The sequence below is a fragment of the Saimiri boliviensis genome, chromosome 2 (assembly GCF_048565385.1).
Source record: "Saimiri boliviensis isolate mSaiBol1 chromosome 2, mSaiBol1.pri, whole genome shotgun sequence".
In the NCBI taxonomy this organism is placed as follows: domain Eukaryota; kingdom Metazoa; phylum Chordata; class Mammalia; order Primates; family Cebidae; genus Saimiri; species Saimiri boliviensis.
This window is the reverse complement of record NC_133450.1, coordinates 33270332-33294973: the sequence shown is the minus strand read 5'-3', so window position 1 is coordinate 33294973 and position 24642 is coordinate 33270332. Positions and strand designations below refer to the sequence as shown.

At 37.6% G+C, this 24642-nt stretch overlaps 1 protein-coding gene across 1 annotated transcript; it reads right to left on the bottom strand.

The window, feature by feature from the left end:
- Positions 1 to 1433: 1433 nt before the first annotated feature.
- On the bottom strand, positions 1434 to 20829 carry LOC141583513 (disintegrin and metalloproteinase domain-containing protein 20-like). Its single transcript, XM_074393055.1, has one exon. The coding sequence runs from the start codon at positions 7784 to 7786 to the stop codon at positions 5582 to 5584; it is 2205 nt and encodes a 734-aa protein (XP_074249156.1). The 5' UTR covers positions 7787 to 20829; the 3' UTR covers positions 1434 to 5581.
- Positions 20830 to 24642: the final 3813 nt, after the last annotated feature.

The following is a 24642-nucleotide window of genomic DNA, read 5'->3' as shown; positions in this document are numbered from 1 at the left end:
GTACATTGATGGCATCATGTTGATCAAACCAGGTTTACAAGAGGTAGTAATGACATTGAAGGCCTTGGTAAAACACATGAGTGCAGAGGATGGAAGATAAGCTCTGTGAAGAATAATAAATTGTGATCAAGGACATGCTGTGTCAGTAAAATTTTTAGTTTTCTAAGAGCCAGGAATATGCGGAGTTATCCCTTCCAAAGAAAGGCCAAATTATTCCTTTCTGCACCTCCTACCATGAACAAGGAAACACAATGCCTAGGGATTGCTTTGGTTCCTGGAGGCAGCAAATTTGATACCTAGGACCACTGTTCTGGTCCTTATATTTGGTACCATATAATGCTGTCATCTTTGAGTGGAAACCAGAGAAGGTAAGAACTCTGCACAAGGACCAGGTTGTGATACAAACAACCTTCCGCTGGGGTCATACTCTCTAGTAGACCCTATGATGTTGAAAGTATCTGTGATAGAAAAAGGTGTTGAATGGAGTTTGTGGTAAGCCCCAGAGAAAGAATGACAGTGTATGCCTCTGGAGCAGCAGAGGCATGCCATCAGCGAACAAACAATAAAGACCAAGCTGATCACCTAATCTAGCATTATTCCTAGAAGAACACTTGGAGGGAAATTGACTATAATTGGTCATTATCATCCTGGAAGGGTAAGCGGTTCATTCTTACAGTAATAGACACATATTGTTGATATGAATTTGCCTTATCACACGGAGGTAAGGCAGTGAGCCTCAGTGAGCACTGATATCTTTGGATATTTGGAGTATCTGACCCACTGGTCTATTGTTTCCATATAATATCATATCAGACCAAGGTACCACTTTACAGTGAAGAAGTTGTGGAAGGGGGCCAAAGAACATGGTATATACTGGCTGTATAACAGACAACGTAATCTAAGAGCTGCCAGCCTAATAAAGCATTGGAAATGCCTACTGATGGTGCAACTGAGCTAAAGCTGAAGCACTTGTTCCGAGGCAATATACGGCAGGAATAAGATACCATTCCCCAGGATGAATTGTATGCACTGAACTACATATCTTTACATTGGTCTGGGAACCAAGGGCTGGAAGCAGGAGTGATCCCACTTACTGCCACTCACAGTGACTCACTGGGGTGATTTGTGCTTCTTGCCTCCTGCAATTCTGGACTCTGCAGCTTAAAGGTCCTGGTGCCCAAATGGGTCACCAGGGCAAAGTTAGAGTCCCAATAAATTATAAGCTGAAGCTGCCACTAGAACTCACTGTGTCCTTGCACCAAAAAGAAGACAATCACATTCTTTTTTTTTTTTTTTTTTTTTTTTTGAGACTGAGTTTTACTTTTGTTACCCAGGCTGGAGTGCAATGGCAGATCTCTGCTCACCGCAACCTCCACCTCCTGGGTTCAGGCAATTCTCCTGCCTCAGCCTCCTGAGTAGCTGGGATTACAGGCACGCACCACCATGCCCAGCTAATTTTTTGTATTTTTGGTAGAGACAGGGTTTCACCATGTTGACCAGGATGGTCTCGATCTCTTGACCTCGTGATCCACCTGCCGCGGCCTCCCAAAGTGCTGGGATTACAGGCTTGAGCCACCGCGCCCGGCCAACAATCACATTCTTGACAGAAGTGATTGACCCTAATCATCAGGAGGAGGCAGGGCTTCTAAGATGGAAATATAGTGGTATATGTGTAGAACCCAGGTGATCTCCCTAGGTGCTTATTAGTACTCCCCAGCCTGATGGTGAGTATAAAGGTTCAGCAATCACAGCCTGAGAAGGGCATGATGACCAAGTGCTCACATCTTTTGGAGATAAAGACCTGGATCATAACACATAGTTAAGGAAACTAGAATGGACAGTGGAGGAGTGAGACAATAAGTATCCATTTCAGCCTCAATCCCAAATGTCACAGAGGGACTATGGTTTATCCCATTAACTTCCCTTTTCTAAGGTTTCTCACAGAAAGGGATGTCCACCAGAATCCTGGAGGCATCATTCCCACAACATATATCAAAAAGTGGGTCAGAGCAGTGCAAATATTGGACTATAGAATATGTAAATATGTTTCTTGGATCCTCCTTCAAGAAGACTTGCTGACCATCTGCAGGAATTATAATCAGAAGACAGCATCCAGGAGTTAGCTCTTTGGGGTCAGCCTCAGTTACAAAGAGGCACCCTACCAAGCTTATGCCCTTCTCCCACATCCACTGAATAAACAAACTGAAGGGATGAAGACCAGACCATTTTGACCCAACTCAGACAAATCAGTCAAGCAATATTCAGGCCAGAGTTCACTGCCAGATTGGCTGAGGCTGTGATATACAAGTATACCTTATTTTGATCACACTTCAATGTATTGTGCTTCACAGATACTCTTTTTGGTTTTGTTTTACAAATTGAAGGTTTGTGGCAATCTTTTGTTGAGCAAATCTGTTGGCACCATTTTTTCAACAGCCTGTGCTTGCTTGTGTCTCTGTCACATTTTGGTAATTCTCACAATATTTCAAGCTTTATTATTATTATTATTGTTATATCTGTTACTGTGATGTGTGATCAGTCATCCTTGATGTTACCATAATAATTGTTTTGGGGTGCCACAAATCCCAACCATATGAGAAAACAAATTTAAGCAAAAAAAATTGTGTATGTTCTGACTGCTCCACCAACTGACCATTCCTTCATCTCTCTCCCTCTCCTTGGACCTCCCTATTCCCTAATACATAAGATGGAAATTTGGTTGATTAATTTATAACCCTACCATAGAATAAGTGTTCAAGTGAAAGGAAGAGACTTGTATTTCTCACTTTAAATCAAAAACTGAAAATGATTAAGCTTAATGAGAAAGGCATGTCAAAAGCCAAGCTAGGCCTCTTGCACCAAACAGCCAAAGTTGTGAATGCAAAGGACACATTCTTGAAGAAAATTTAAAGTGATACTCCAGTGAACACACAAATGATAAGAAAGCAAAACAGCTTACTGCTGATACACAGAATGTTCGAGTGGTATAACTAGAAGGTTAAGCCAGCCACAACATTCCCTTAACTCAAAGCCTAATCCAGAGCAAGGCCCTAATCTTCATCAATTCTATGACAGTGGAGAAAGGTAAGAACTCTGCCAAGGAAAAATTTGAAGCTAGCACAGGTTGGTTCATGAGGCTTAAGAAAAAAGCCATCTCCATAACATAAAGTTGCAAGATGAAGCAAGTACTAATGTAGAAGCTGCAGCAAGTTATACAGAAGATCTAGCTAAGATCGCTGATGAAGGTGCCTGCACCAAGCAATACATTTTAAATGTAGATGAAACAGCCTTCTGTTGGAAGAAGACTAGGATTTTCACAGCTAGAGAGGAGAAGTCAATGTCTGGCTTCAAAGCTTCAAAGGACAGGCTGACAGTTTTGTTAGGGACAAATGCAGGTGGTGAATTTAAGTTGAAACCAATGCTCCTTTCCCATTCCAAAAATCTGAAGGCCCTTAAGGATGATGCTAAGTCTACTCTGCTTGTGCTCTGTCAATGAAAGAGCAAAGCCTTGGTGACAATATATCTGTTCACAGCATGGTTTACTGAATATTTTAAGCCTATTGTTGAGACCTACTCCTCAGGGAAAAAAAAAAAAAAAAGGGATATCTTTTCAAATATTACTCTTCCCTGACAATACACCTGATCACCCAAGATCTCTGATGGAGATGTACAAGGAGATTAATGTTGTTTTCATGCCTGTTAATGCAGCATCCATTCTGCAGCCCATGGATGGGGTAATTTTGACTTTTAAGTCTTTGTATTTAAGAAATATATTTCATAAGGCTATAGCTGCCATAGATAGTAATTCCACTGATGGATCTGGGCAAATCAATTGACACCTTTCTGGAAAGGATTCACCATTCTAGGTGTCATTAAGAACATTCCTGATTTATGTGAGGAGGTCAAAACATTAACATTAAAAGGAGTTTGGAAGACATTGAGTCCAACCTTCACAGATGACTTCAGTGGTGGAAAGAACTGTAGATGTTGCAGAAATAGCAAGAGAACTAGAATTAAAAGTGGAGCCTGAGGAAGTGACTCAATTGCTGTAATGTCCTGATAAATCTTGAATGGATGAGGAGTTGCTTCTTATAGATGAGCAAAGAAAATGGTTTCCTGGAATGGAATTGATTCCCGGTGAAGATGCTGTCGACAATGTTGAAATGACAACAAAAGATTTAATATATTACATAAACTTAGTTGATAAAGCAGTGGCAAAGTTTGAGAGGATTGGCTCAAGTTTTGAAAGAAGTTCTACTGTGAGTAAAGCCTTATCAAACAGCATAGCATACTAGATAAATATTTGTGAAAGGAAAAGTCAATCAATGTAGCAAACTTAATTGTTGTCCTATTTTAAGAAATTGCCACAGCCACCCCAACCTTCAGCAACCACCACCCTAATGAGTCAGCATCTATCAACAATGAGGCAAGACCCTCCAGCAGCAAAAACATTATGACTCACTAAAGGCTCAGATGATTGTTAGTATTTCTTAGCAATAAAATGTTTTTAATTAAGGCATTGCATTTTTGGACATAACGCTATTGCATACTTAATAGATTATAGTACAAATATAACTTTTATATGTACTGGGGAACCAAAATTTTGTGTGACTCACCTTATTGTGATATTCCTGTTATTGCAGTGGTCTGGAACTGAACCTATATTATTCCAAGTTATGACTGTACTTATACATCTCATCTGTACAACCAACTTCCTTGACTTTTTTCACAGCTGTTTGTCCCTAACAAAATCTTGTATTTGAAACTCCAGTCCAGTGTTTGCTTCCAGAGAACTCAACCTACAACAACAAAGTAGCTACAGAAGGTACCTAACATTCCTAGGGCCAGGAGAACAGAAAAAAGAAGTTAGGTTTACTAGAGTGGAGATGATTAAAGAACATTTCCTGCAGAGTAAGGACCCAGGCCTCTAAAGACAGCACAGTGAACAGCTGCTGCTGCCTTAAGAAGTCAGAGGACCACAGCCCTCTTCACTCCAGGGCTGCTGCTGGTATTTCTGAGGAAAAATGAGAGGTGTTCTAAAAGTGACAACAGAACTGGAATCTGAAACCAAATATGATTACCAGAGTGAATGGCCCCAGCCAAAATAATGGTGACATTCATGGTAAGTACACGGGAAAGAAAGCTCCCTCCTTCCCTCATCATCACTCCAGGCTACTTCTACTGCCCCCTTTTAGCATAGCTAAATATGTCAAACAGAAATGAGATGTGCATAGGCACATCCTGAACATTACGTAGTATAGCAAAAAACAAAACAAAAAACAAAAAACAAACAAAAAAAACAGAGAGGAGGGTTAGAACTGAGGGACACCAGTATAAAACTATCTTTTCTGTGCCTTTTCTCAGGAAACATAAAGAGATGACTTCTGGGAAAATGAACCTTTAATATTGCTTAAGACACCATAGAGAAGAAAGAATATGCTAGGAATCCTTTGCTGTGGTATCTAATGCTTGTGATCCTGACATGAAATGTCCATGAAGTTTTGTTTAAACAGTAAGACATGCCTTCATATTTTTCTATTATTAAAAGAAAAATTGGAGATTAAACAATGAATTATGAGGCTTAGTCTTCTGTTCCCCATTTCTCTTCTCCTTCATCTTTTTTACTTTTTGTACGTTTCTTAAAAAGCACAAGCAAGCAACATAATAAAAAAGGAATCAAAGGAAGAAGGCACAATAATAACAGGTAACCCAACTTTCCCATCACATTTAATCCTTCTACGTTGTTCTTAGGAGGTGGGCCACTATCAGCACTACCTCCATAGCCTTTGTCCTTGCAGTAGGGAGGTGCCCATTCATGGTTGCAGTGACAGTGTTGTTTATTGTTGCAGACTCCCCTCATGTTGCAGGTCTGAGGCTGACAGGCTTGTGACAGACGAACCATATTGGCACACTTCTTACGGATGCAGATCTTTTCTGGACCACATACCGTGCCATCTTTCACCTGACCAATATCAGGTATAGACATCCCTAAATGATAATCAGTGCCCCAACAAGTGGTGTCATTGAGGTGAAACTGCTGCACTGTAGAATGCTCCATCAGATTGGGAATGATTCCTACATTTTCACACTGAACCCTCCCACACATGATATCAGAGGGCCAACATTTTACGTATGTTGTGCCTACAATACCACAGTGACCAAAACGGTTTCCTTGGGTGTTGATTTCTTCATAGCAACTCTGAGATGCACTCCTTGCATCTTGGCCAAAAATCTCTTTACATTGTATATCATGGTTATTACATGTCTTTTCATAGCAGAAGGCATTGACATTACAGGAGATCCCGTCCTGCACATACACATCATCTGGGCATTGATGGGATGTTCCATTGCGCCACTCTGGAAGATCACATTCACCAACTTGTTGTCTACATAAAGTTCCTGGTGGCAGAAATTTGCAGTCTTTGCAACACAATCCAAAAGCACAAGCAGCTCCAGGACTTAGAGTACAGTTTAACAGACAACAGGGATCTTTTGCACACTGCTGTGTGGTTCCACAGTCACATTCCTCTCCTTCTTCAACCACTAGATTCCCACAGTACTTCAGTCTAATGATATTCCCTGGATATGGAGGAGGGTAAATACATAATCCATTACTGATAGTACTATCCCAATAATAGGCATAGCTGCAGTTGCTAAATTTAGTTGTCAACTGTCTGTAGGGATACATTATGCACCACCGTAGCTCACACACACACCATTCAGTGTCGTGGTGCATACCCAAATTATGACCAAGCTCATGGCCAAAAGTAATTGCAAACATGACAAACCTATTGTCTTCAAAAACATCAACTCCACAATTAAAAGGAATCTGGCATATTCCATTAACAAAGGCAACGCCAAGCTTTATGCCTTGCATCTCTTTTATGAAAAGATGTGCAACATCATGTTGTAGTCTATTATTAAGGCTATAAATCTTCCAAATAGCAAAATCTTCTAAAACAGTATCTAGGTCTCCAGTGGTAGGAAGTGGATTTGATGAAGTCCATATATCAATTCCAGTCAAAATTACATCAACCTCCAAAGGATCATAGAAGGAATCCACTATATTGATAACATTAAATACTTCATGCTGCACTATTGATGCATTACTTTGAGAAAAAAGGTATCGACCATTATCCACGACCACTACCAGTTCAACAAACCGCCAATGGGTCCACCAACCAACAAAAGAACTTTGCTTCAGAGTGAAATTATATGACAATTGCAACTCCAACTGGCGTGCTATTTTCTCTTCTGTTAACCCACATCTCATAGGTGGAACCTGTGTATCATCACTGTCTATCTTATGTACTAGGTGTTCAAAAGTGGCAGAAACACTAATTGGCTTGATTTCATAAAAAAGGTCATTTATCTGTTGCAATCCAAGAAATCCCCCAGAACAGGTACTAAGTGCAACCAAGGACTCAGGGACCTCCTCCACATAACCTTGGTAGTAGCAGTCATCCTGGATGAAGGGCTGATCCTGGAGGAGGGCATGCTGCTCCGTGTAGGTGAACACAGGGAGATGTGTGGCAAACAACAGCTTCTTTACCCTCATGTGGACAGTGTATCTCTGTCCCCCCAACCGCAGGCTATAGGAGAGCCATCCAGGAGCCTTTGCACCTCTGCCCCTGCTGATCACCTTTAAAGGGATTACCACTTCTGAGGAAGTGAAATCCTGGGAGAGCCTGGCCTGAGAGTGGCCAGAAATGGACAAAAACACCCCAAACCAGAGCAGCAGAAGAGTGACCCTCATGTGCACCAGGGGCTCACCCACTGCCATCATGAAGCTGTGATTATGGAGCCATCTGCCTAGAACAGACGATGACAAGGTATGAGGCACTGCTGGTCTGGCTCCTCCCTCTCAGCTGTTCAGGGTGCTAGGCTGACCTTTAAGGATCTGGAATCTGTGTCCTGGTGGAGCTGGACCATCAGAGCTGTAGTGCTGAAAATAAAAACAGAAAGAGCCAGGATGGGGTGGGTGGGATGCAAAGAGTGAAGGAGAGAGAGAAAAAAGGCAAAATGATTCTTGTATCTGGACCATATTTGAAGCAATAAAATGCATATGTTTCTCTTAATACATAAGGGCAATAAGATTTCCAGATGGAGTAGATTGAACATAGGTGAGTTACTGTCAAACTTCCGTGATAGATACATAAAGATTCACTGTATACTGTTCTTTAAACATGTAAAATGGCAAGACATTTTCCACATTATTTTAATGTATTTATTTTATTGTATTTATTTTACAGATGGAGTACTGCTCTGTTGCACAGGCTGTAGTGCAGTGACACAACCATAGCACACTGCAGCCTTAAATTCCTGGACTCAAGGAATCCTCCCACTTTAGCTTCCAAGCAGCTAGACCTGAAGGCCTGCACTGTAATGCCCAGCTAATTTTTCTTTTTCTTTTTCTTTCTTTCTTTCTTTTTTTTTTTTTTTTTTGGTAGTGATGGAGTCTCACTATGTTACCCAGACTGGTCTCAAACTCAAGTGATCTTGTCTCGGTCTCCCAAAGTACTGGGATTACAGGCATGAGCTGTCATACCAGGCAAAATCGTTCATTTTAAAGACATTGGCTTCTGACACAAACCTTTCTTCCAACCAAAAACCTACTGACAACCTGCACATTCAATAAGCATGTGTATCACACATCCAAAACCCATCATTTTTTGTTCCTTGAATATAGTTTTCTCCATCTCCCATCTCCTATCCCAGATATTTTATGTATACCTCATTCAGTTCTAAACTGGTAGTCAAAAAAGTCCCGCTACAAGGGCTTATTAATATTGGGAGACCTCCTCCAATCAAGACTTTTAAATTTTATAATATATTCTTATCTGCAGGAAAGCCCTGGGAATTCCAAGAAAGGAAGGCATATGATGGGGTAACAGGGAGTGGGGCAGTCATTTTGGGGCAGTGCATACAGCCCACTAGCATCATAATCTCTATCATAAGAGGCTCCTCCTGATCATGTCAATACAGATTTGATTCTATTTTTCACATGGCTGGTGAGTTACCTGGACCTACCGATTTCAATCTCAATGTTCCAAGAAAGCTACACAGAGGCACTTAAGCCTAGAGTCCGTGCATTATAATGTTCAAAAGACCACAATTTGAGTAGACTTTAAAACCTTATTACTGTTGAAAACAAATTTTGGCTCAAGTAAAAGCTAATTTCGCTCAGTTCCTGCCTTTCACTTTAAAATGTTGTTAATGATTTGCTCAATATTTGAAAACAAAATGTTAAAACAACTTGGGAGACACACTGTTAACACATACTGGTGGCCTCAATATTCTAAGAGCACAAATGAGCATGTGCAACATCCTTAGCATTACGATGTCAAGAAACCCTGTAACCCTCCATGTAGGTTTCCAGAACTAACGGATGACCACCAGAAGCCACAAGAGAAAATCAGGATTACTAGGTGAGAGCTCTTAGGAAAAGTATCTGATAGAGGTGAAATCCCAATTTAGATTTCTTCTCCAGAGCTCTCTTCATAATATCCTTGGTATATGTCACAGAGTTTGAAATATTAAGATGGAAATGAGTGAATTGAGAGAGAATCATAAAAGAAAAAGCCTTATAGAGAAGATAAAACCTATATTAAGTATTGTTAGCAATATGATGAGGTTATAATACAAAAGTTTATCCCAAAGAATCTGTGATATGCCAGTCCATGCCATCAATGCATTACTCCAGAGACAAGTCTTGAGGAAACATTGCCTTCCCATTAATTTTGTGAACTGGTATATTCTGAAGGCCTTTCCTCTAATATTACTAGGATTTTAACCACTGTGAGAATCTTCCTCTGAATCAGTAATTAACTCTTTCTTCTATTTCCAGTAACAATTTAAAACTCATCAACACCCTATGTTATGATCTTTCCATTCACTCACAGTCACAGCCTAATTTCATGTTTCTCAAACTCAGGTCACAAACTGTAAATCAACTGTGTAAAAAATATCAGAAGGTTTTACACAGATCTTCAGTAAGACCTTCACACACTGTAACCAAAGTTTATATTCAATTTTCCATGTCTGTTTATATCTGTACACTCTCATGCTCACTGATTCTTAACGTAAACTAAACTACACTTCTTATTGTGGGTCACAGTCAACATCCATTGGAAGAGCAGTAGCCAAATAATGAAAATGAAAGATTTTAGGGCAAAACTCTGTCCCTCTTTCTTTGCTGAAAATAAAATCCTATCTGTAGCTACAGTCATTCTTAACTCTCCCTGGGTTCTTGGATTCAATTTCAGTGAAAGATGTATCTTCCTCCAGTTCCAGCTCACAGCCCCTCTACCTGTGCTATGAATTCTATAGTCCTACCTACTACTTGAAGATGGACTCTACTATCAGATTTATCCTCAACTTTTCCATCATTACTTTCTCTTTACCTCCAGTACATGAACATGCTTAAATCTTTACTAACCTTAAAAATATGTATCTTCCTTTATTCTCATATACTCCCAAGGCTACCATCTTGCCACTAGAGCTTTTTCTCCTTAATGGACAAGAATTACTTACCAGCAAAATGAACAATTATGCCCATAGTCCCTTCAATGGCCCTGGTCATCAATGGTCTGCATTGCCCCTCTCAAGAAACAAATATAAGAATTGACAACTCACATGGTAAAAGGAAACAAATCTCTGTAGATCTCACAGAGGATTAAGTTCTCGATCTTACTGCTTAGCAGCAAGGTCCTCTCAGTTACAGACCACACAAAGTGGCTCTTAAAGTCGACTGACTCTGCCTCTACCACGTCTATCCAGTTTTCTTTTTCTGTCCCTCTCCCTCATGCAAATGTCAGACCAGCCTCTTCAACCCCATTCAACGAGCTCCACACACAGCATATGCTCACTTCTGCTTTAGGAACTTTATTCATGCTCTACCCTTACCTAAACCATCTAAACTTTTCTCATTCTTGAACCACATTACAGTATCCTTCAATGTTCAGATTAAATTTAACTTCTGCTTTGCATCATGAGTATTCTGTAAACTTCTGTATAAGCATCATATACAAATATTTATGTATACTGTCTGCTCTTTTATGTATGGTTCTACCACATCACTAAACTATAATTTTGTAGAAAAATATAGCAGAAATCTTGTTAATGATGTAAAGTGTTCATATTTTTGGCTAAAGAAAGCTTAGTGTCCTTAATATGATTTCAATTATGTTAAAATCTGCATAAAACAAAGGTGAATGTGAAATTCAATACAATATTAAAAGTAACTGACTTAATGACACACTTGGGGAGTTGAGTTTGGAACAACTGGGATATATATCTTTGCCATCTACTATCTTCTTTTTTAGAGATATGGTTGTGAGGAAATGAATCATAAAGTGAATAAGGATCAATTAAATGCATTTTCTAAGGAAGTCCTTTTCATATTCTTTTCATGATTATATTAATAACTAGATGATTTCTTTTCATGATTATATTAATAACTGGATACATAGGTTTCGCCTAATGTATGGGGGACTGAACTGTTCCATATGTCCAGGCAGAATTGGAGAATCCTCTTAGGAAGTGTTAAACAAAAAGGTTTCCTCATTGCAGAGCTTAGTGGACATAATCTGACCTATGCCAGATTTGACTGACAATGATGAAAGAAATCACCCAAGAAATGAGAGGCTTGGGAAAATATACAAACCTAAACCTGGAAAGGTTTTAACAAGGACCCAGCAGATGATGCTATCGAGAAGAGAAAACTATAAACAGGCTGATAGATGGCTGCATGAAAAGAGAGTTTCCTCGAGTCTGACCAAACAGGCAGTCACCTGGAGCGTCTGTGTTAGAGAATGACGGAAGCTTCCTAAAGTAGGTTTGACTATATCTTGTGTGTGGTAAAAATTATTTAATATGCATTTAAAAGCAAGACAAACTGTTCCAAGAGACAAACGGTGAGACTATATAATGATAAAGGGTTCAATTTATCAGGAAAATATAACAATTAGAAATATATGCACTCAATGTTGGAGAACCCAAATATATAAAGCAAACATTGACATAATTTAAGGGAGAAATAGAAAGCAACAAAATAATAGTAAGATATTTCAATCCCTATTTTCAATAATGGATAGAACATCCAGACAGAAAATCAATTTTAAAAACTAACTTGATATGAGCTAGAAACTATACAACAGCTATCCTCATATGTGATGGGATTGCTGATTCAGACTTCCCTATTTAACCATACAATTTGGTTATGTCCAGAGTTCTAAAGCCATTTTATAATACTGCAGTAACCCTTTTCAACTTTTTTTTTTTTTTTTTTTTTTTTTTTTTTTTTAGATTGCGTATCACTCTGTCACCCAGGCTGGAGTGCAGTGGTGCAATCTCGGCTCACTGCAATCTCCACCTCCCTGGGTCAAGCAATTCCCCTGCCTCAGCTTCCCAAGTAGCTGGGATTATAGGCACACGCTTGGATAATTTTTTTGTATTTTTAGTAGAGAACAGGGTTTCACCATGTTGGTCAGACTGGTCTTGAACTTCTGACCTCAGGTAATCTGCCTACCTCGGCCTCCCACAATGCTGGCATTACAGGTGTGAGCCACTGTGCCCAGCCAGTATCCCTTTTCTACAGCCTTATTAAAAGTTACAAACATTTATTTTCCAATTTAGTTTCACTTTCAGTACATATATCAAAATTGTACTCTTCAGACCAACAAACTAACGTGAGACAAATTATATAGCTTTCTGCATACCCTTTTTTCCTCAGGTGTTAATCAAAGAGTGAAAATGGATACTGCTTTAGTAATGTCTGCTTTATTCTTAAAATTTCTTTTGCTAGATGTAAAGATTTGGTGTTAACAAAAGTGATTTTAATACGTAAATATGAATGAATGCCTTTAGTTTACCCATTTGTCTATTATTATTTTCATTTATCCTTCAGAAAGGAGGATCCTTTCATGATCTTGAATTTCAATAGATATCGTTGCATTTTAAGAATGAAAATACAACCATTTTCTGTCTTAGATTCCTGCTGCTGCTATGAGAAACTGAAAATCAAGAATGTGATGCACTTTTTACATTACTATATTTCATACATATACCATAGGTTGCTTTGATACCTTTCCTGTAGCATAGCCACTAACAAGAGTGAGTTAATTTTAAAATTCTTTTTGAGAGGGACTCAGTACAAGTAACTAATTCTTAGCTGGCATTGGCTTATGAAGGACAATAACTTAGGAACATAAGAATTCTATTAATAGTACACTTTTTGGCCTTAAATATCTTCTACTACTTAAAATAGTTTAAATCTTAGCTTTGTTTCTATTACTCCCTCTCTCTGCCTCAGAAAGAGGAATTCGGAAGAATGGCTTAAAGGATGTAGTGTCATTGATTTGTTGCTGATCTTTTAGAAAGCATTAGTCTATGTAAGCCGAGGACTTATTTTTTGTTTGTATATAGGGGAGAAATAATGCCACCCTGAACCAATCAGATTTAGTTTGAATCAAATCAATCAAAACTCCAACTATTCTGTTTCTCTTGTATATTTTTACTTAACAAATGAAAATTTTAGTAAGACTGCTACTTGACAAGAAAAGTCATTTCTAAAGCACATAGCCAAATTTAAAGGTGATTGAACCCAAAATAGTAATGTTTATGTTTGTATCTTAGTTTTTAACAAAAAATTTAAAAGTAAGAAAAAATATATAATTTTAAAAAGAAAAAAGCTTATAGAATAAGGATATAAATTTTTTTGTACAGCTGTACAATGTTTTTATGCTTTAGCTAAGTGTTATTACAAAAGTCAGAAGTTTAAAAAATTAAGTGTATAAAGTAAAAAAGTTACAGTAAGCTAAGGTTAATTTATTATTAAAGAAAGAAATTAAAAAAATAAATTTATCATAGCCTAAGTGCACATTTATAAAGTTTACAGTAGTGTACAGTTATGTCCTAGGCCTTCACATTTACTCACCACTTACTGACTTACCCAGAGAAACTCCCAGTTCTGCAGGCTCCATTCATGACTGTCCTAAGCAAGTGAACCATTTTTAATCTTTTATGCCGTATGTTTACTGTTTCTACGTTTAAGTATGTTTATATACATAAATACTTACCACTGTATTCCAGTTGCCTACAGTATTCAGTATAGTAGCATACTGTACAGGTTTGTAGCATAGGGGCAATAGGCTATCCAATATAGTAGGTGACACCATTTTAGGTTTGTAGAAGTACATTCTATGATGTCTGCACAATGACGAAATCACCTAACGACAAATTTCTCAGAATTTGTCCCTACTGTTAAGTGATGAATGAGTGTATTTGTGAATCTTCCAGATTTCATTATACTACTGATAGCTATTCTCATTCCACTGTGGTCATATGACCTAATATGTGAACTATCCTGGAGAATATTTTGTGTGCCTTTGGGAAGAATAAATATTCTGATGTTTTGAGTGGAATGTTCTGTGTATGTCTGCTAGGTCCATATGGTCTATAGTGTAGTTCAAGTTAGTTTTTTGTTTTTTGTTTTTTCAGAAACTTAAAAATTGTTTATTCAACAATGTACACTTATTGTCTCTTAATTTGATCTACAAATTTCTTAAGTTTTTTTCTGATAAAATAAGTAAATCTGGGTATGGTTGTAGAGTGTTTGTTATTTATATTTTTAAAACACTGAACACGCAGTAAGACATCAATAAAGATCATCATGTAACTGAAAGACTTAATATTGCTAAAGTGTCCATACTATGGAATACTATGCAGCCATAAAAAAGAATGAGTTCATGTCCTTTATAGAAACATAGATGAACCTGGAAGCCACCATTCTCAGCAAACTAACATAGGAACAAAAAGACAAATAGTGCATGTTCCCACTCATAAGTGGGAGTTGAACAATTAGAAAAAATGGACACAGGGAGGGGTACATCACACACCGGGAACTGTTAGGGGGTGGGGAACAAGGGGAGGGAGAGCATTAGGACAAATACCTAATACATGTGGGTCTTAAAACCTAGATGATGGGTTGATAGGTGCAGCAGACCACCAAGGCACATGTATACCTATGTAATAAACCTGCACATTCTCCACATGTATCCCAGAACTTAAAATTAAAACAAACAAACATACCTCTTAGAAAAAATAACATTCAGGCTGGGCACGATGGCTCACGCCTGTAATTCCAGCACTTAGGGAAGCCAAGGCGGGTGGATCATCTGAGGTCAGGAGTTGAGACCAGCCTAGCCAACATGGTGAAACCCCATCTCTACTAAAAATATAAAAATTAGCCAGGTGTGGTGGCAGGCGCCTGTAGTCCCAGCTTCTGAGGAGGCTGAGGCAGAAGAATCACTTGAGCCTGGGAGGCAGAGGTTGCAGTAGCCAAAATTGGGCCACTGCACTCTAGTCTGGGCAAGAGAATGAGACCCTGTCTCAACAAAAAAAAAAACAAAAACAAAAACAAATGTATTAATCTTATCCTAAATTACTTTTATGTTTTATTTTATATTTATAGAAGCCTTCTCAAGTATCATATAAAATCCTCATGCTTAAAAAAAAATGTGACTTCCAATGTTGGAGGTGGGAAAGTAAAATGGCACAGCTGCTATAAGAAACAATATAGAGGTTCCTAAAACATAAAACTACCATATGATCTAATGATCCCGCTTCTAGGTATTTATGCCAATTATCGAAATCAGGCTCTTGAAGATATCTTTGCACTCCCATGTTCATGGCAACATTATTTACAAGAGCCAAAAGGTAGAAAAAATCTAAATGCTTCCCAACAGATGAATGGCCAAAAAAGGTGGTATATATGTACAAAGAAATATTCAGTCATTAAAAAGAAGGAAATCCTGTCATATGCTGCACCATGGACGGACATTGAGAATATTATACTAAGCGAAATAAGCCAGTCACAGGACAAATACAGAATAATTTCACTTATGAGGTATCTAAAGTAGTAAAACTCTTACTAGGAAAAAAAAAAACAGAATATTAGTTGCCAGGTACTGAGTGATTAGGGAAATGAGGAGTTCCTAGTCAATGAATATATAATTTCAGTCATGCAAGATGAAAAAGTTCTAGAGATCTGCTCTACAATAATATGCATATAGTTAGTAATACTGTAGTTCCTTCTAGCAAATCTTACCTCTGGGTCTCTCAGTGTTCGATTTTTATTTTTCAGTCCTCTAATAACTTTTAAAAATTTTCCTATATTAATTTTCCTTGGTGGGTTTTTCTTTTCTGGACAGGATATTGACAGACATAAGACTTGGTACTAGGAGTGATATCAAAAGAGAAAGATAAAATGGGAATTTGGGATTGATCTGGGCACCACGACACTGGTCTTAAACACACTGCTGAACTCTAATCCAATGAAGAATGGCATGCAGTGACATCACAATTAGCTACTACTCAATGTTGACTGTAGTGACACAGTGTATAAGGGGATATATTGACTGCTGTGATAATTATTATGAGTACCTCAAAGACTGAGAGGTGAAATAGCTATATATATTTAATTATGCTGGAAAATTTACATGATGAGGCCTAAGGCTTGAAATTCACAGTGGAAACAGCTTATAATGGTGAACCTAAAAGAATCTCTCCTTTGTTTCAGCCAACTGAAAATAAAATTTAATTGGAATGATTGCAGAGTCACAATGTTAAGTTGAATACATAGATATGTCAAGGGAAAGGGAAGAAACTGATTGGGAAGAGGAAAAACCTTGAGATTTGAAATAGAGAATTCTAGGTTAATTTGGATGATTTTGAACATCAAAAAGCTCCAAAATATCCCCGAGTCTCCTTTATTAGTGAAACAGCCCAGAGCTCTCCTGTCTGAGAAGTCTAGCCACCTCAAGCTTGAGACATTATAATGACCTGAGTTGGGGAACTTATCCTGCAACGGGATACCTAGACTCCTCAAGACATACTCCTACCACCCCTTATCAGCTCTAGATGCAAACAAGCATTGGACCTCAACATGCTCCAGAGGGAAAAATTCCAAATCTGAATTGGAAGGAAATAACTTCTACTCCAAAATACTTGCAACATTTTACTAATTTACATTAGCAAAAGAAAGCCAAAGAAACCATATTAATAACAGAAATGATGAAGCAGCAACAAAAATAAAGAAGATATATTTCATAGAATGAAATTCAACAGGAATTTGTATTTAACAAATACCTTCAAAATACATAAAGGAAACTGCAAGAGATATAGGAGGATAAATAGAAAAATTCAAAGTCTACTTGTCGGTATAATACACTTCAGTAGCTGATATAACAATTTAAAAAATAATCAATAAAGAAATAGAAAACAAGAAATGTTAATCAAATTAACGTAATGCACACATGTAAAAATACCCAACAATAGCAGCATGATTATGAAGTTCAAATGTGCATAGGACATATATCAAAATACATAATGTCCATGGGCATAATGGAAGTATCAGCAAATCCCAAAAATAAGAATTGCAGCCAGGCATGGTGGCTCATACCTGTAATCCTAACACTTTGGGAGGCTGAGGCAGGTGGATCACCTGAGGTCAGGTCTTGAACTAGACCAGTATTACCAACATGGTGAAACCTTGTCTCTACTAAAAATGCAAAAATTAGCCAGGCATGGTGGTGCGCACCTGTAATCCCAGCTACTCTGGAGGCTGAGGCAGGAGAATTGCTTGAAACTGGGAGACAGAGGTTGCAGTGAGCCGAGATCACACCACTGCACTCTAGCCTGGGCAACAAAGCAAAACTCTGTCTCAAAAAAAAAAAAAAAAAAAAAGAATTGTACAGTATATGTCTTTTAAGGACTACAGAATTTAAAAAGAAAACTATATAAATACAAAGAGCTAGTGACCAAGCAGAAGCATTGCCATCTTAGGACAATAGGACAAGCACCACTATTTTAAGGTTCACCTTGATCAAAAACTACCTAAATCCAAAGGGCGAACCTCAAAGAGTCAAAGAAACTTTTCTTTTGAGCTACTGACAGCTTTTAACAACTTGGTATACTCTCATGGACAAAATTTGGAAACTATCTGTGCGTCTTCTTAAGTTATGGCAATATAGTTTTTTGCTTAAGTGTAATAAGAACCAGTTTTCTTTTGTAAAAGGATATAATTTTAAAAACTTGTTATTTTTACCAAGGCTTTGACTGGAATGGTATGCTTTCCTTTAAGGAATTAAACTTATGAAGCCAACAAAGCCCTTGGAAAACCATCCTCCTAGTAAGTAAAGAATGACACTTTCTGACAGGCTGGGAACACCAAGTTATCTTGGAACCTCAAGAGGAGAGGAATTGACCCAACTCACAGGTATCTGATGATACAAGTCCACGGCTGGGCTTGGCTTTTAAAAATCTCAGATTCCATATATGGAACAAAGTTCCATCAAAGCCAATTTAAAAGGCCTATGTCTGAGTGTGGTGGCTCATGCCTGTAATCCCAGCACTTTGGGAGCCCGAGGCGGGAAGATCACCTGAGGCCAGACCAGCCTGGCCAACATGGTGAAACCCTGTCTCTACTAAAAATACAAAACGTAGCCAGGCATGATAGCAGGCGTCTGTAATCCCAGCTACTTGGGAGGCTGAGGCAGGAGAATTGCTTGAAGCCAGGAAGTGGAGGTTGCAGTGAGCCAAGATCACCCCACTGCACTCCAGCCAAGGGGATAGAGCAAGACTCCATCTCAAATAAAAACAAAAACAAAAACAAAAAACCTATGTAACGAATAATTATTCTTGCTGCACTATATGAAAATAATTAAACCCAAGTATAATAAAGCAAACTAGTCCTACTGTGATTTGTTTTTTAATAAAAAAAATGGTAAACTGAAGAAAATTATGTTTGAAAAACTATAGTATATCTGTTGCTAAATTCTAGTGTTGCCTAATGTTTTTTAATTTTTATTATCTTCTACTGTTTACATTAAATTCTAATACCCCTACCTCATCAAATACTTTTTGTCATTCCTACCCCTCTTTTTAAGCCAAATATTAAAACTTTTTTTTTTTTTTTTGAGACGGAGTTTCGCTCTTGTTACCCAGGCTGGAGTGCAATGGCGCGATCTCGGCTCACTGCAACCTCTGCCTCCTGGGTTCAGGCAATTCTCCTGCCTCAGCCTCCTGAGTAGCTGGGATTATAGGCACGCGCCACCATGTCCAGCTAATTTTTTGTATTTTTAGTAGAGACGGGGTTTCACCATGTTGACCAGGATGGTCTCGATCTCTTGACCTCGTGATCCACCCGCCTTGGCCTCCCAAAGTGCTGGGATTACAAGCTTGAGCCACCGCGCCCGGCCTTAAAACTTTTTAATAGAAATTATTTACCATGCCACCTTTGTGGGGAATGCTTTACCCACTCTATTTTGCAGCAGGACTACACAGTGTAGCACACTCAGGGTGGAATATCAGAAAGAGAATCTCAATTACTATTGCATTTTGCTTAATTATTATCCTCACAGCAGAATAACAGTTACCAACAGAAAACAACACATGGGCCTTTCCAAACATGCACCTCTGCCTCTCACTGGGTGAGGAACGTTGTTTCTATCTCAGCCAGTTGGGCCTAGTAAGAAACACTGCTAAATAACTTAAAGAAAGGGCTAAAAAGCTAAGGGAATCCCAAAACAACCAAAAAGATTCTTGGTTTAGGAACAAAACAGTAGCATGGGTCATCCCATTTCTGGGCCCTCTCCTAATAATATGCCTAAGACTAATGTTCTTACCCTGCCTACTTAACCTTTTTCAAAGATTTTTAACTGACAGGATCATGACCATTTCACAAACAACTACCCCAAAATATCTACAGATGGCATTACTCCAAGACCAGAAAACTCTCCAACCCCTCATCCACAGGAAGTAGCCAGAAAGAACACACTGCCCCTCATCCTTTTTATAACTATAGGGCTGGACTGAAAGAGAAGGAGCATTGCCATCTTGGACAAGCACTGCCATTTTAAAGTTCATCTTGATCAAAAATTGCCTAAATCCAAAGGGCATCATCAGCCCATGACCATAAACCACAAATGACATCTCTGGCCAGAAACATTCCAACTATAAGATAAAACCTCTCCCCAACCAGAGATATGCCATCCCCGAGATACCTCCCCTCCAGCCGAAGCGATGTTAGCCCCAAGATAACCTCCCCTCTGACCAGAGACATTCCAACCCTGCCATAAACTTCTCCCCCATACAGAAACGTTCCAAGCCTGTGATAAGCTCTCTCACCCTAAAACCAATAAAAACTCTTAGTCTGTAAGAGAGAGCGCTCCTTATCAAAATTGGCCAGAAGCCCCTCTCAGGTTTATGCTCTAAAATAAACCTGTTTTTGACTGCTGAGCCAGTTTTCATGTTTCTTTCCTTTTTCTTTAACTCTTACAGCTAGAAAATAATTATATGCCTCAATTAAAGAACATCCTTCTAAATGACCTAGGGTCCAAGTATGTTCAAAATGTATAACAGAAAATTTATAACCAGTAAGGGAAATACTACATATTAAACTTGTAGGATACAGCTAAAGCAATGCTTACATGGAAATCTCTGGCTTGCAGGTATATATGAAAAAGGCAAAAGATTGAAAATATTTTATATAAAAAGTAATTTTAAAAAATAACAGATAATATGTAATTAAACCTTTAACAGAATAAAATAAAAACTAAGAATGAAAGTATAAAATAATTCATTACACAGTAGGGTTAACAATAATATATTATGTATTTCAAAATAGCTAGAAATATTTAATGTTCTTATCACAAAGAAATGATAAATGTCTGAGGTGATACATATGCTTAACTATATGAATTTCATTATTACACATTATAAATATATATCAAACTTCACACTATATCCCATAAATATGTATAATCATGTGTCAATTAAAAATAAATTTTCAACATTAAAAGATGTTTCAATTAAAAAAATTTTTAATCAAAGACTAAAGTTTGTTCTTGAAAGGAATAATAAAATTTATGAATACATAGCCATATTGATCAATATTAATAGAGAAAATACAAATTGTAAGTATTAGTTCCTATACACATTTTTAAACAATGAGAAGGTACTAAGGAACGACTTTACAGCAGTGAATTGAAAAATTTAAGCAACATGAGAAAATACCTTTAAAAATACAATGAAAAGATTTTTGGGTGGAGCAAGATGGCTGAATAGAAGATTCTACCCATCATTACCACTGGAGAAACACCAAGTTTGACCACATCTACACAAAGGCAGCACCTTCATAGGAACAAAAAATTAGGTGAGCATTCACAGTGCCTGCTTTTGACTTCATATTGCTGAAGGGGGTAGGAAAAACAGTCTTGAACTGCTGACATAACCCCTCCCTATCCCACCTGGCACAGAGAATCTGTGCACTTGGAGATGGACAGTGCAGAGATCGTGAGGTTTTGCACTGAACTCAGTGCTCTCCTGCCACAGCAGAAAGCCGAACCAGGCTGTGCTCACCTGACATCTGCCCAAACAGGGAACATCAATAATCTGTTGCCTGTAAGAAACATACTTCACCTATAAAGACATGCAGAGACTGAAAATAAAGGGATGGAAAAAGACATCCAATGCCAATGGAAACTGAAAAAGACCAAGAGTCACTATACATATATCAGACAAAATAGATTTCAAGAAAAAAAAGAACAAAGAAGGTCATTATATAATGATAAAGGGGTCAATTTATCAAGAAGATATGACAGTTGTAAATATATATGCACCTAACACTGGAGAACCTAGATATATAAAGCAAATAGTATTAGAGCTAAAGCAAGAGATAGACTCCAATACAATAACAGCTGGAGACTTCAATGCCCCACTTTCAGCATTGGACAGATGTCCCAGGCAGAAAATAAAAAAAGAAATATCAGACTTAATCTGCACTATGGACCAAATGGACCCAAAAGATATTTACAGAACGTTTCATCTCTAATGTTGAAATGTCAGCATATGGATCATTTTCAGGAACAAGACTGTATGTTAGATCACAAAACAAGTCTGAGAACATTCCAAAAACTGAAATAACATCAAGCATCTCCTCTGAAAACAATTAAATACAACTAGAAATCAATAATAAGAGGAATTTTAGAAACTGTACAAACATAGAAATTCAATAATATGCTCCTGAATGACAGTGGATCAATGAAGAAATTAAGAAGAAAATTGAAAATATTCTTGAAACAAATAGTAATGAACACGACATACAAAAACCTATGAGACATAGCAAAAGCTGTACTGAAAGAGAAGTTTACAGGTATAAGCACTGTGAACCCTCCAAATTTGAAACAGGTCTCAGTTAATTTAGAAAGTTTATTTTGCCAAGTTTGAGGACATGCACCCATGACACAGTGTCAGGCAGTCCTGATGACATGTGCCCAAGATGGTCAGGGCACAGCTTGGTTTTATACATTTTAGGGAGACATGAGATATCAATCAGTCTATGTAACAAGTACATTGGTTCCACCCAGAAAGGTAGGGATAACTCAAAGCAAAGAGGGGACCTCCGAGTCACATACAGGTGAGAGACAAATGGTGGCATTCTTTTGAGTTTCTGATAAGCCTTTCCAAAGAAGGCAATCAGAATATACATCTATCTAGTAAGCAGAGGGATGACTTTGAACAGAATGGGAAGCAGATTTTTCCCTAAGCTTTTTTTCCAAGACACATCTTTTTTTTTTTTTTCCAAAACACATACATTTTTTTCCCCAAGACACATCATTTTTCAGTTCCAAGCTTGAATTTTCCTTTTAGCATAGTGATTTTGGGGGCCAAGGATATTTTCCTGTCACAGCAATTACATCAAATAAAAAGGAAAATCTTCAAATAAACAACCTAACGAACAAGAAAAGCAAGAGCAAATCAAACCCCAAGTTAGCAAAAGAAAAAAATAATAAAGATCAGAGCAAAAAAAAATGAAATTGAAATGAAGAAAATACAAAAGATCAACATTTCAAGAAATTAAAATAAAGAAAATACAAAAACCCAACAAAAAGCTAGTTTTTGAAAAGTTAAGCAAAACTGACAAACCTTCAGCAAGACTAAGGAAAAAAGACAGAAGACCCAAATCAATAAAACCAGAAATGAAAAAGAAGACATCACAACTGATATCACAGAAATTCAAAGGACTTTTAGTGGCTACTATGAGCAACTATACGCCAATAAATTGGAAAATCTAGAAGAAATGCGTAAATTCCCAGACATATACAACTTACAAGATTGAACTATGAAGAAATCCAAAGCCTGAACAGAACAATAAAAAGTAAAGAGATTGAAGCCATAATGAAAAGTCTCCCAGCAAAGAAAAATCCAGGATGTGATGATTTCATTGTTGAATTCTACTCAAGCTTTAAAGAACTAAAACCAAGTCTGCTCAAATAGTTCCAAAAAGTAGAGAAGAAGATACATCCAAACTCATTCTACAAGGCCACTATTACCCAGATACCAAAACCAGACAAAGACACATCAAGAAAAAGAGAACCACAGGCCAATAACACTAGTGAATATTAATGTAGAAATTCTTAAAAAAAAAAAAAATACTAGCAAAACAAATTCAAAAGCATGTTAAAAAGATCATTCACCACGACCAAGCAGGATTCATCCCAGGGATGTAAGGATGGTTCAACATATGTAAATCAATCAATGAGGTACATAATATCAACAGTATGAAGGACAAAAACCATGTGATCATTTCAACTAATGCTGAAAAGGCATTTGATGAAATTCAACATCCCTTCATGATAAAAAGAAAAAAAAATTGGTATAGAAGGAACATACCTCAACATAATAAAAACCATATACAACAGACCTACAGCTAGTATCATGAATGGGAAAAACTGAAAGGCTTTCCTTTAAGATGTGGAACATGACAAGGATGCTCACTCCACCACTGTTACTCAGCATTGTATTGGAAGTCCTAGCTAGAGCAATCAGACAAGAGAAAGAAGTAAAGAGCATCCAAACTGAAAAGAAGGAAGACAAATCATTCTTGTTTGCAGATGATTTATATTTGGAAAAACCTAAAGACTTCACCAAAAAACTATTAGAACTGATAAATTTAGTAAAGTTGCAGGATACAAAAATTGGTAGCATTTCTATATGCTAACAGTGAACAATTTGAAAATGAAATCAAAAAGCAATACCACTTACAATAGCCACAAATAAAATGAATATCTTTTAGAATGGCTACTATCAGGAAAATAAAATATCACAAGTGTTGGTGTGGATGTAGAGATATGGAACCCTTGTACACTGTTGGTGGGAACGTAAATTGGTATAGCATGGAGAGTCCTTAAAACAGTATGGAGAGTCCATAAAAAATTAAAAATAGAACTACCTACTACCTAGAACAATGAACAATTCAACTTATAAATATATATCCAAAGGAACCGAAATCAGGATAAAGAGAGAACTGCACTCTCATGTTCACTGCAGCATTATTCACAATAGCCAAGATATGGAAACAACCTAAACGTCTGTCAACAGATGAACATATAAATTGTGATACACACACACACACACACACACACACACACACACACACACACACACAAGGGATATGATTCAGCCTTCACAAAGAAAAAAATCCTGCCATTTGCAACAACATAGACAAACCTGGAGGATATTACGCTAAATGAAATAAGCCAGATGTAGAAAGACAAATACTGCTTGATCCTTACAGGTGGA